Here is a 13,108-nt window from a genome sequence, read left to right on the forward strand (position 1 = left end):
ATGTGTCTAGTTACAAGGCTTAATAAATCACATTACATCTTTCTTTCAACCAAAAATGCTTTGCGCTGGTTAGGGGGTACTCAGCAGAATTTTTTCTTCGAAGGGGGTACGTCACTGAAAAAAGGTTGAGAACCACTGATCTAGATAATAATGCTTATGCTACAACTGTTTCTTTTCTTGGGATGATGTCTGTCTTTTTGACTCAGACGCAGGGTTTGCACAACAAGCACAGGTTCTCAGGAAAGAGAGAGGTCATGCCAGAATTAATACAAAGAGGTGTTTCATGAAACGTGGTGAGAAAAAGATATGAAATCCTCCTCGGTGTCTTATCTGTGTCTCTCTGATGTAGCAGGCTCCCTGTTGGCCAAGGCCACAGTAGTGGGACACCTGGTAAGTTGAAAGTGATGTGCTTTCAAAAAAATTGCACTTTGTGGAAACAGTATACATTTGGCCAATAACTGAATTCCCTCAAAGAAAAAGACCCGCCTCTGTGCTGCACCCTGTGTATGATTATATATATAGGGGAGAGCGTGGCCTAGGGGATAGAGCGGGTGCTCTGCAACAAGAAGGTTGCCGGTTCGAATCCCACTCTGTCCCATCTGCATGCCTAAGTGTCCTTGGCAATATACTGAACCCCTAAATGGCCCCTCAAAAATGTTGAGTGTTCTAAAAATGTAAGTCGCTTTGGATAAAAGCGTCAGCTAAATGACATGTAATATACTGTGGACTTAGGATGTGGGTGAGCTTCTTCTCGACATGATCCAGTGAACCTGCTGACGTGTCCGGCAGAACCCCAGAGACTCTCTGTAAGTATTTCATTGTTTTACAATAAATGTTCAATTTCCAGAACTTCAATTATAAGTGTCTAATTATTCCTTCTCAAATCCTGGATCAACAAACACGCTTGTCCAATCGCCGGAGGCAAGGTCAAGTTTAGTGCCTGGCGACGACACTTTCTCAGTGACCAGATTAAAATCTGAAAGAAAATCTTTGGTGGGATTTAAAGAAGGCAGTTGCAGCACGGAAGCCATCAAACATCACTGAGCTTGAGGCTTTTTCACGTGAAAAATGGGAAAAGATTCTGATTGAGGTGTATGAAGCTTGTCCGCACTTACCGCAAACGTTTGTTAGATGTTACAAAGAACTGAAGCTTGGGGTTGAATAATACTGAATGTTGTGCAATAGTAGGAGTAGAATTGACGTTGGCTAATTATTAATAATCATGAAATATGATTATTAAAATAACAATTATTTCTTAAAAATAATCAAAACAATGATAAAGCTATTAATTAAGATTAGTAACACATTTAATTAGAAATTATACGGTTATCCATTAATAATAGTTAAAATAATTCATGAAAACAATAAAATTATCAATTAAGAATAATACAAATCTGTAATCATTGCTTATTGTCGCGGGGCACCACCCTGGTTACAGGGACCAACAATTCAATCTTTAAATATCAGTCTCAATGATATAGGTTATATTAATAATCTCAATATTTAGTATTAATGATTATATAATAAACAATGAAGGGTTTTAAGTTCGAACACAGGCTATAGTAATCCAGCTGTATACACATACATATGCACAAATAATCACAGAAATACAAATACTTTAATTACAAAAGTATTTATTAAAAAGGGGAAATAAAGTTAATGTTATTTCAATGATTCTTCATTTAACAAACTCCAATATTTCAAAGATGGTAACAGCAGCAGCAGCACTTATCACAATTGTCACACATGTAATACGGAGTATCTATGTGTGTGTGTGGTCGTGTGTGTCTGCCTGTCTGTGTGTGTGTGTGTGTGTGTAAGAAAGAGAAAGGGGAGTGGCTATGGCGTAATGACGTGGTGACGTCCTCTGGCTGAATTCAAGGTGATGTTACATTCACGTACTTCCAAGATGGAGGTTACCTTAGTGAAGCCACGTTGCGAAAAGCAAAATGGCTGCCGGTCACTGACCTTAACAAAGGGGATCTTTAAGACAAAGAGATTTCTTATCTCGTGGTTTTGGCGCCGAATGGCGTCGAGATGTATAAATGCTCGTTAAATCTAGATTTCTCCATGTAACATGAAATGTATAAATGTAGGTCGGGACGTGTGTAAAAACAGGTTTAGGAGAAGAGAGAGAGAGAGAGTGATCAGGAAAGTTAAAAACCTTTTCAAGTTAAGAACAAAAATTGTCTCTATTAAAGTAAGATCAAACTTAAGATAAAAGAAAATAAGATAAATGAAAGAAAATAACTCTGGTTGCCCCCTTTAGCAACTAAATCATCTGGAAAGACCCGGAGGGGTCTGTTGACGTCTTCAGAGCAGGGAAAATGGCAGCGATTATTGATGTGTCAGTGATTTTATTCTACCTGAGAGGTTCTGCCTCCTTGAGGTACTGGTCATAGGATGATGCTGGCTTTAAGCCAATTGAGTGTCAGAGTTGGACCTCAGTGGGCGGGGCTTGGAACTCAGCGGGGGTCCTGAAGGCGCTTCAGGACATTTTCCAACCACCAGGGGGAGATTCTCAGGCCTGCTGGAGAATGTTTTCCCTCCAAAAGTTTTACAATCCTTTGTCCTCACCGTCGGCTCCAGTGTCTGGTGTTCAGCCTCTGGACTGTGGCCCAACATGAACATGCACATGTGTTAAAAGAGATATATTTTTCATTTGAACTTCAAAGTTAAGCCAACTTCTGTTGTCAAAATAACTCAAATATGTATCAATAAATATTATTTGTTGTTTCATAATTTTTTTTAATTTATTTATTTATTCATTTATTGTCATAATCTTTCGTCCACATCACTATGTCTTTTAAGGTGAGGGGGTTGAATATTTCTGATTGCAACTGTATGTGCCTCGCGAATAACCAGGTCCTTGATTTGGAAACGGTGGAACCATATGATGACAGGTCGTGGCCACTCGTCTGGGGCAAGTTTTGGAGCAAGGCTTCTATGAGCTCGGTCCAGCTCATTATCACGTTGCATGTCAGAGCACGCTGTCTACAGTTGTTGAATGCGGTGGTCAGTGTAGATAAAGAGGATATTCGTTGCCCATGGTCAATCAATCAAATTGTATTTGTATAGCCCATTTTCACAAGTTACAATTCGTCTCATAGGGCTTTAACAGGGTGTGACATCCTGTCCTTAACCCGCAGCAAGAGTAAGGAAAAAACACTAAAAACCCTTTTAACAGGGTGAAAATAAGTACAAACCTCAGAGAGAGCCACATGTGAGGGACCCCTCTCCCAGGACGGACAGAAGTGCCATAGAAGCCATGTGTAGAAAAACATCATCCAGATTAAAGTCAGTGACCTTTGTGTGCAGGGTGTCCAATGTTGAAGTCATCGAGTCGAATGAAGTTTGGAAGGCGGCAGCAAGCGCAAGCCTGTGTTCCTCCTGTAGGGATCTAATCTCTGCCATGCTGATGCTAGCACTGCAGGATCGCTTTTATCCACTTTGCCCTTAGGTTTGGGCATTGTGAGGTTGCCTGTATGGTCAACACTATTTCTAAGACTTGTTGCAAAAGAACATTCTGAAAAAAGACTAGCATAAAAAGGTAGATGAAAAGTTTAGATGTGGGAGCGAGCTGCGCACACGACTACCCCGCACGCTGCATTCCGGAAGTCCAAAAACTTCTGATAAATGTGCATAATTCATTGTAGATGGTTGTATTTTGGATTGGAGTAAAAATTACTACTGAGGAAACAACCTCACGTCACATTTGGGATTCTTAATCACCATTTTTAGGAGCGTAACACCTGATACCCGGGCTACTTCCTGACTGCTATAGTGTAGCTCCAGATATGGGATATTGTGGCTTTACTTCTTTATACTGGGCTAAAGTGGAGGAATTTCGTCCATTTTTAGATAAAGTTTATGGTCCAACCAATCATTATTATTGACCACTGCTTGAACTGAGAGATGAACAAAGAACAAATTTATTATGTTTGAGATTTTTAAAGAGCTGTACATTAACAAAAGTGGTTCAATATCAGACCAGCAAAACCAGACATTTGCTCTGCAATATATCAGCTGCAATTGCAACCCAGTAAACACACAGCTTGAGTCTCCCAAATGTAGCAATCTACAGCTAGCAATAATAACACTATTGCTAGAAATTCTTTGTCTATAAACATGTAAAAATAGTGAATAGTTGTAGTTTTTGTTTCTCTGCAAAACTAATAACAATGACATCAGGATCAGCTGTCCTTTGTGTTTATTTTTTATCAAACAATACTATTTTAACAGCCATATTAGTGGCTTTGTGAGACGATATTTAGACACAATGCTTCTTGGGGAAACAGAAACATTTAATTAAGGTAGGAAAAGAACACTAAAAACTGCTTCTTTTTAGACATCGCTCCCATTTTACATTTAATTTGTCTGTGGTCACAAGTCTTGGACCTCATTCTTCTCAATTGTCTGTAATCTGTACAAAAGCCCCCCCCCCCCAAACAGAAATCAGGCTCTTTTTTTTTTTTCTGGATAGGAGCTCACCTCATGAGATGATAAAAGTTTTCAGATACAGGTACATACAAATGCACATGTTGAAGTTTTATTTTTTTACAGTTAGTCGGACCCACACAGGCACACTAAAATTACTTGGATCAAAGGACTGCACTGTACGTGAACATATATGCTGGTCAAAGAAATTATAATGCAAATCTTTCACTGAAATACACACACACACACACACACACACACACACACACACACACACACACACACACACACACACACACACACACACACACACACACACACACACACACACACACACACACACACACACACACACACACACACACACACACACACACACACACACACACACGATAACCGTCCAGTTGTGGTCATTGAAATATTCCAGTAGTAGATGTGGTTTTATACAGTGCACTAGGACTCAAACTGCTATAATGCCAATCCAGCCCCTGGTACTCATCCAATTCTGATTGCAATCTGGAACCTAGTTTTGTTGGGATCCATTAAGGTATGATCTCTTTCTCCGGCCCTCTTCACTGATTCTGCAGTTCATCTGTCTCATCAGCACTCTGAAAACAAATCAAGAGATAATACAGTATATTTTTTGTAATACTTCTCTACTCACTCTGTTACTGGTAGTCTTTCTAAATGTCTAATACAGAACTCCAAAAGGGACAAAAGATGGGAGGAAACAAAGTGAGTTTTCAGAAATAGCTCTGCATGATCTGACAAGTGCTCACAAGCTGTGGATAAAAAGCTTCCAAATACAATGTTTTTAAATCATTGTGTTTACTGTAGGGTTATTTATATAGATGTCTTACCCACTAACTGAAAACATTAAAAAAGTGTCTGAAAAAACTAAAGGAATAGCTTTTGGAAAATACATATTATGCTCTCAACCCGTCAGGCCAGGGTTATAGTTAAGAAATATCTCTAAGATCTGTTCTGCCTGTATCTATTTCTCCCTTTCCCTCTGTTCCAAACTAAATCCTTTCCTCCACCATTGTGTGTATTTCCACTCACCATTGGCCCTTTGTGGCAGTGCTCCTACGTTGCTGTGAGATGCTGTATATCTCCTGCAGTTGTTTCTTCTGGTCATCACTGAGTGGACCAGTCAGACTCTGGTACCAGATTGCATCACGGTTCTGCACCCCTAAAACATACAGGGACAAAGATAAAGTTTATAATGTTAAGTGTTTTGGTGCAAAAAATCGTAACACAGTATCTTGCCCACTTTGGCAATATGGGCTACCAGGTCCCCACCCATACTATTACTCATATTCCCCCAAGCACAGGGTAAGGGAGAGGGGTCGCAGCCATCTTTAAATCAGAGTTATCTATCAACCATCAACCTAAAGGTAGTTCAGCTAATTTCAAAGCCCTATCCTTTGCCACCAAAATACAAGCTTGAAATCATAAAAACTAGTTGATCTAGTTATTACATATAGTCCACCTGTCACTTCCTCTGAATTTTTTGCTAAATTAGACATTTTACCTGAGGTAGCTCTCAACACAGATAAAATAATGATGGTGGGTGATGTCAACATTCATGTTGGTGTTGCTAATGAGAGCCTTGGTTCTGCATTTTATTCACAAATAGGCTCAATTGCATTTTATTCAACATTTTAATAAAACCATTCACTGTTTCACCCTTATTCTGACATAAGGCATTGCACTTGAACATTTATGTTTCTCCAAAACCTCCTTCTGTCTGACCATTTTTTATGAATTATTAACTATTAACCCATCTTAGACAAATTCTATTTTAGCCAGTGTCTATCATATATTACTGCAAACATATTTAGGGAAAGTATTCCTCTGATATTTACAGGTACGTGTCAGTAAAATACAGAAAAGTATTCAAAACTTCACTCTGATAGTTGATGACTTTCTTCGTAGTCCAACTGCCTCATTGCGAACAACCCTTGACAAAGAAGGTAGTAAATCAGAGTAGGGCTGCCACTAACGACTATTTTTCAATCGATTAATCTGTCAACTATTTTAACGATTAGTTTAAATGAATCTAAACTGGCTATGAAGACAATCATCATTTACCCCCAAACCAGTACATAGAACGGGTTACATACAACAACAAGCGGAGAAAGCAGAATCTCGTGTGAACAGCCGGGCGCCTGCGCACGCTTGAGAATAGAGCTGCGTTATGTAGCGATATTGATGAAGAACATTTGTTATAATGAATTGAAATTAAACATTTTAGAAATCGAAAAGGTAAATTCATAAACCCCCGGCAGAACAATCTTGGCAGACTGACCTAATGTCATTCCTTAAATTAGAAAAAATCAAATTTTCACTCCGAGGGTCAACTGAGAAATTCTATACTATATGGCAACCTCGTATCTCATATTTCGATAATGTAGCTACAACTCCTACGGTGTAAGGATGAACAACACATTATGTTTTTTTTTTGTCCAGCTGGGCTCTTACATCAATGTGAAAGTACAAATGTAAGGTGGCTGATTAGATATTCTGTTTGAAAAGGGAAGACCAACTGGGGTGGTGGGTGGGATAATGTTTTGTATGTTTTCTACTTGTTTGTTTGTTTGTATGTTTGTTTATTTGGCAAAAAAAAAGGTCATGTAACATGATGTGATGCGTTTCAATAAACAGATTAATAAAAATTTTAAAAAAGCGTGACGTCGACTGATCGCGGCAGCCCTTAATCAGAGGAGGCTACAATCAAATGCTTTAAAACAGACATCAAGGAATTTGAAAAATAAGTGGTGTTCTACCAATCAAGATAATTTTTGCCTAGCCTGGAAAGATAGCATGATAAGTTATTCATTTGGATTGAAGTAAATATGAACAATCCCAGGTTCCTCCTCAGCACTGCAGCAAGGTGGACAGGGAGTCAAAGCTCTGTTTAAAAGTGGCAGCTTGTTAATACGGGGTGCTGGGCCGCAGCCCTCTCCAACATCTTGCGGGAAAAAAAGTCTATATGAACCTATTAAACACAATTTAATTAGATAATTTTAAAAGATCATAGATACTCGTACAATGCACCTGGTTGACAGTAGGCACCTATGAGCGTTTTATAGAAATGGCTTTCAGATTGTTTAGTTTCTGTCTAAATACATATAATGCCTGGTTTGCGGAGCCGGTAAAATGAATGTGAATGTGGGTCCTGAGGCGGCTATTTAATTGGTTGTTGCATATTTTCCACGGGACGAAGCCCTAGACACTAGGTATTGAGGTGAGTTTTTTTTATCTAATGTTATTGGTCGATTTTCGCTGCCTTCACTGAATTACTTCCGCTGCGAGCTGACCAGCAAACATATAATCACATAAAGGGGAACTTCAGCAAATCCGGTTATTTCTTTACAAAAACACCCCAACAGGATAAAATGATTGACCCAATTAACAGATTCAGTAGCCGACAAGTGATCAAGTATGAGCTTGCACCTTTGGCTTATCCCGCTCTTGTTATGAGAAACAGTGGTGGCTAACTGGATGTGGTGTAAGTAATGCCTTTTATTGCTTCCCCTGTTTGCTGTCGGAGGTGCCGACACTTTACACACACTTGTGTATGTATTGTTCTTTGTCTGGAACATATCGTCTGTAAAGGTTGCCCTTATAGGCTGCATCCAAAATCTGTTGGAGAGGACATAGTATCATGTATGGTTAGGGTGTTGTGTCAGTCAGCTTAGTTCTTGGATCAAAGTAAAAACACAGTTAAAACAGAGTAGAGCAAAAGGTCAATATAGAATTCAGGTGATTTCAGGATCAACTTCTGCAAAAGACATGAATAGACAATTGGCTCACATGCTAGACTAGACAGTGAGTGCAACATAATGTTTATGTTGAGCTGTACCCTAGATGGAAAGGTCTGCTGTAAGATTAAACTAAGAAGTTATTAAGTCAATTTCCATTACACTTGCAACCTAACTTGGACTACACACCAATGACTTGAGACTTCACTCGGACCTGACCTCATTTACTGGTTAAGACTTGACATATTTCACAAAATATAAATTGCATTTATCATATCAAAATGTGTGCAACTAATTCCTGTATTCTCGAGTCATTCATTAAGCGACGTGGTGGCTGCCTATGTTAAAAGGTGAGTGTGGCCACAGCAACATTGTCAGTTGTTGTGGAACAGTAGTGACCATTAGCTGGGACTTGTGAAATCGTTTGTGCCCCATATAAATACTTGAACCTTTGATTTATTGCGTGTTTGTTGACCAAATTAAAAGGATACCATTCTGTTCCCAGCGGAGGGGCATTTAATCAAACTTTTTAGATTAATTCTGTTGATTCAATATGTTTTTCAGATCGGTCAATTCTAGATAACTAAAAAAAGGACCCCATATTCTTTCAAAAGATTATTGTTTCCCCTTGATAGAAGAGGGGGTTATAATTATAAATTTCTAATGGTATACATGCAGAAAGTCTTTCTACCATTTAGCAATAGTGAAAAGATTACATTTAAAGCGTAAATCTGGAATATTGCTATTAAATGTATTTAGTTTTTCTGCCAATTATATATTAAAATCCTAAAATGTGTGTTTTCAATTTGATTTTAAGCTGCTTTGCAAGCATTTTCCCAATCGTCAAAAGAAAAAATGTCCAGTAAGTCCTCTCTCCAAGCTCTGAGTTTAGCATCAGAAGAATTGGGGGACGCAGATATGAGTGAATCATAAAATCTGGATTTATGTTTTTCACGGTACTGTCTTTCAAAACAGTTTTCGCTAATGGAGAAAAGGGAGGAACAGCTAGTGATTGTTTTTGGGTCGCTACAATTAAACTTCGGACTTGCAAAAAACTTTGAAAAAGTATGTCCGTGGAATGTTGTATGTATTTACAACTCTTCAAATGAGTTTAGCATTTTCTGCAGCTCCTTATCCAACCATCTCCTAAATCTACTATTGGCTGTACCGGGTATGACATTTTGTATGTACCCAAAGTGGGCTGAAATGTGAAAGAGAAAGTACCTCATTCAAATATTTCCTTACCGCATGCCAAACATTAATCATTTTCCTGGTTATGGGGTTACTGGTTTTACTTATGAGTTTCTTTAGACTGGTTCAGTACACATATTCAGGATAGGATAGTTCTAGGTATTGAGATTCCCTATCTCTTCAGACAGGATAATTAAAGAAGTAAAACATTTTAGGTCATAGTTGAGCTGCCCAATAGTAAGATTAGATTAAGATTAAGATATGTTTATTCATACCAAACACATGCACAGACATGTACAACACACCCATGCAATGGCAGGCAAATTCAACCTCTGCATTTAACCCATCTGTGTGCAGGACACACAGAGCAGTGAGCGACCATGTACGGCGCTCGGGGGGCAGATGTTGGGGGAGTAAGGTGCCTTGCTCAGGGGTACATACAGGGTAGGGAGACTCTTGGATTTTTGGACAGATCAATCCAGGTTCGTCTTTTGTTGTCTCTCCGTGGAGTTGAACCAGAGACGAACCAGAGACCTTCTCTGCCCATAGTCCAAGTTTCTGCCACTAGACCACCGCCTCTCTACTTTACCGGATTAGGACATTGGAGTCCCCCTCTATCTTATGGTAGGTACAGAAGAGACCGCTTTAGAACTTGTAGTTTGTTATTCCACAGACAATTTATGAAAAGCTTTTTTCGCTTAAAAAATTGATCTGAGGGAGGAAGCAATGGGATGTTCTTGAACATATAGAGTAATTTGGGAAGTCTCTTCATTTTCAAGATATCTATATTTCAAATTAAAGACGTTACGATGGATGTGCATCTATTAATCAAACTAGTAATTGATTCCATGATAAAATCATATTTAGACTTGATCACATTGTTTATATTTGGTACAATGAAGACACCCAAGTATGTAACTTGAATGCCAACATTAAAATGAGAAACTTCTGTGGATGGATTACCTTTATCTTTGGAGTTTAGTAGCATTATAGAGGTTTTGGAGTAATTTACTTTGTAGCCTGAAAAATCACAAACATTTTTCAATACTCTTATCACAGCTGGTATGGATTTCTCCAGGTTAATGATAATGATCAGTTTGACCTATATTGTTACCATCTCTTTATGAGATGGTACAGCTATGGCAACAGGCTCAATGGCCATTATAAACAACAGTGGCAATAAAGGGCACCCTTGACGGCTTCCTCTATGGATCTTAATTGGCTTTGATATTGTACTATTCGTGATTACTTTAGCACAGGGTTCCTTAAATAACAGTTTAATTCACTTACAAAAGTATTCCCCACATCTAAAGCATTTAAGAACGTCAAAAAGATAGGGCCATTTGACCATATCAAAGGCTTTCTCAGCATCTAACTATAAGATAATCTTGTCTGGTGTGTCCTTCTGGATGTGTAAATGTTCAGCGCCCTCCTGACATTATGAAACCCTTGTCGACCTCCTGTAAACCCGTTTTGATTCTTTTCAATTATTCTTGGGCGTGAGCCTTCCAACCTCTTCGCCAGAACTTTACATAGCAGCTTCACACCTGAATTTTAGAAAACTAATTGGTCTTAAGGTTTCACACCTATTGCAGGGTTTCCCTAGTTTTGGGATCAGTAAAATTAATAATAATAATAATAATAATAATCCATCCTTGAGGGAAGCCTTGACAACAGCCTTCCCTCAAGGAGAGTGGATTATTATTGGTTATTCTAATAACATATGCCATAAAGGGTCTGGTTTTAAACTTTCTGTAAATATCTATAGGTAGGCCATCAGGACCCGCCACCTTACCAGATTTCATACTATCAGTTCCATCAAATATCTCTTTTAATGATAGCTCAGCTTCAAGGCTGGATTCGAGTTCCTCTGGGATAATGGGTATATCAAGATTATCTAAAATTATGTTACATGTCAGAAGTACAGACGTAGACAAAATTGTTGGTACCCTTCCGTTAAAGAAAGAAAAAACCACAAAGGTCACTGAAATAACATGTAACTGACAAAAGTAATAATAAAAACAAAAAATGAACTAATGAAAATTAGACATTGCTCATGAATTGTGGTTCAATATAATCATTTAAAAAAAACTAACTAATGAAAATGTCCGGGACAAAAATAATGTTACCCCTAGAAAAAATAGAAAATAATTTGACCACAGGGACATGTTAAACTAAGATGTGTCCTCTAATTAACATTGCAGGTGTCTTCAAACTTGTTATCAGTCTGTCTGCCTTTTAAAAGGGTGAAAAGTAGTCTCTGTGCTGTTTGGTATCATGGTGTGTACCTCACTGAACATGGACCACAGAAAGCTAAGGAGAGAGTTGTGTCAGGAGATTAGAAAGAAAATTATAGACAAGCATGTTGAAGGTAAAGGCTATAAGACCATCTCCAAGCAGCTTGATGTTCATGTGACTACAGTTGCACATATTATTCAGTAAGGTCCATGGGAGTGTAGCCAACCTCCCTGGACGTGGCCACATGAGGAAAATGTATACACAATGAAGAGACGGATAATATGAATGGTAACCAAAATGCCCAGAACAACTTCCAAAGAGATTAGAAGTGAACTCCAAGGTCAAGGTCCATCAGTGTCAGAATGTCCTTTGGATAGATGAGACAAAACTTGAGCTTTTTGTCAAGTCACATCAGCTTCATAGTTCACAGACGCAAAAATGAAGCATACAAAGAAAAGAACACTGTACCTACTGTGAAACGTGGATGAGGCTCGGTTATGTTCTGGGGCTGCTTTTCTGCATCTGGTACACAGTGTCATGAATCTACATCTCAAGACTATCAAGGCATTATGGAGCTAAATGTGCTGCCAAAATATTAAGTTAAGGGTACCATCAGTTTTGTCCAGGCCATTTTCGTTAGTTCGTCTTTTTAAATGATTCTGTTGAACAGCAATTCAAAATCAATGTCTGGTTTTCATTAGTTAATTTTCAGTAATTTTTTTTATTTATTATTACTTTTGTCAGTTTCAAGTTATTCCATTGTGGGTTTTTCTTTCTTTAACGGAAGGGTAATTTTGTTCACGTGTGTATATAGGTTTTTATAGAAATGTCTAAAAGCCTCATTTATATCTTTAGAGTCAACTATATAATCCCCCTGGCTATTCTGTTTTTTTTTTTTTTTAAAGATTATTTTTTGGCATTTTTATGCTTTATTGATAGTTTTTAGAGACAGAGTTGAAATGGGGCAGAGAGGGGAGTGACATGCAGAGAACGACCGCGGGCTGGAATCGAACACGGGTCCGCCGCTGGCCGAGGCCCATGGGGGGGACGCCCTACCAACTGAGCTAAGGGCGCCCCCATGGCTATTCTGTTTTGAAGTGATGGATCTTTCATTTTGTAACTGGGAAAATATACGCCAAGCTAATATTTTCCCAGTTCTTTCTCCTTAATCGTAAAATGTTTAAGACTTAATAAACTTGCCACATCTTTAGATGCTGTCAGTTCATTATACTGTCACCCCAGTTATAACAGTTGTTGTTTGGTTTTAGGGCAATTTTTCTGAAAAGCTTCATTATCCAATAATCTGGCCTCTAATAAATGCTTTGAAAGCTTCTAATCTAAAATATGCTAATGTTTCAGAGGCAGTTGTCTCAAAATAAAAAGCAATCTGTTCACCAAGGTAGGTGAAAAAATCTGGATCCAGAAACCATTTTTGTTGAAATCGCCATTTAGATGGGTCTCATTTCAACCATGAA

General features: G+C 38.4%; 1 protein-coding gene across 5 annotated transcripts in view; it reads right to left on the reverse strand.

Annotated features, from left to right (window-relative positions):
* Positions 1 to 3,916: 3,916 nt before the first annotated feature.
* The window catches only part of ipo8 (importin 8), a 73,934-nt gene continuing 64,742 nt past the window's right edge, over positions 3,917 to 13,108 (reverse strand). For all 5 annotated transcript variants that reach the window (XM_062382414.1, XM_062382412.1, XM_062382411.1 and 2 more), the window contains 2 exons: positions 5,500 to 5,629; positions 3,917 to 5,045 (listed from right to left, as the gene is read on the reverse strand). In XM_062382414.1, the coding sequence (XP_062238398.1) occupies position 5,045; positions 5,500 to 5,629 (131 nt within the window). In that variant the 3' untranslated portion in view covers positions 3,917 to 5,044. The remainder of the gene's footprint in view (positions 5,046 to 5,499; positions 5,630 to 13,108) is intronic.

Source organism: Platichthys flesus, chromosome 23 (assembly GCF_949316205.1).
Source record: "Platichthys flesus chromosome 23, fPlaFle2.1, whole genome shotgun sequence".
In the NCBI taxonomy this organism is placed as follows: domain Eukaryota; kingdom Metazoa; phylum Chordata; class Actinopteri; order Pleuronectiformes; family Pleuronectidae; genus Platichthys; species Platichthys flesus.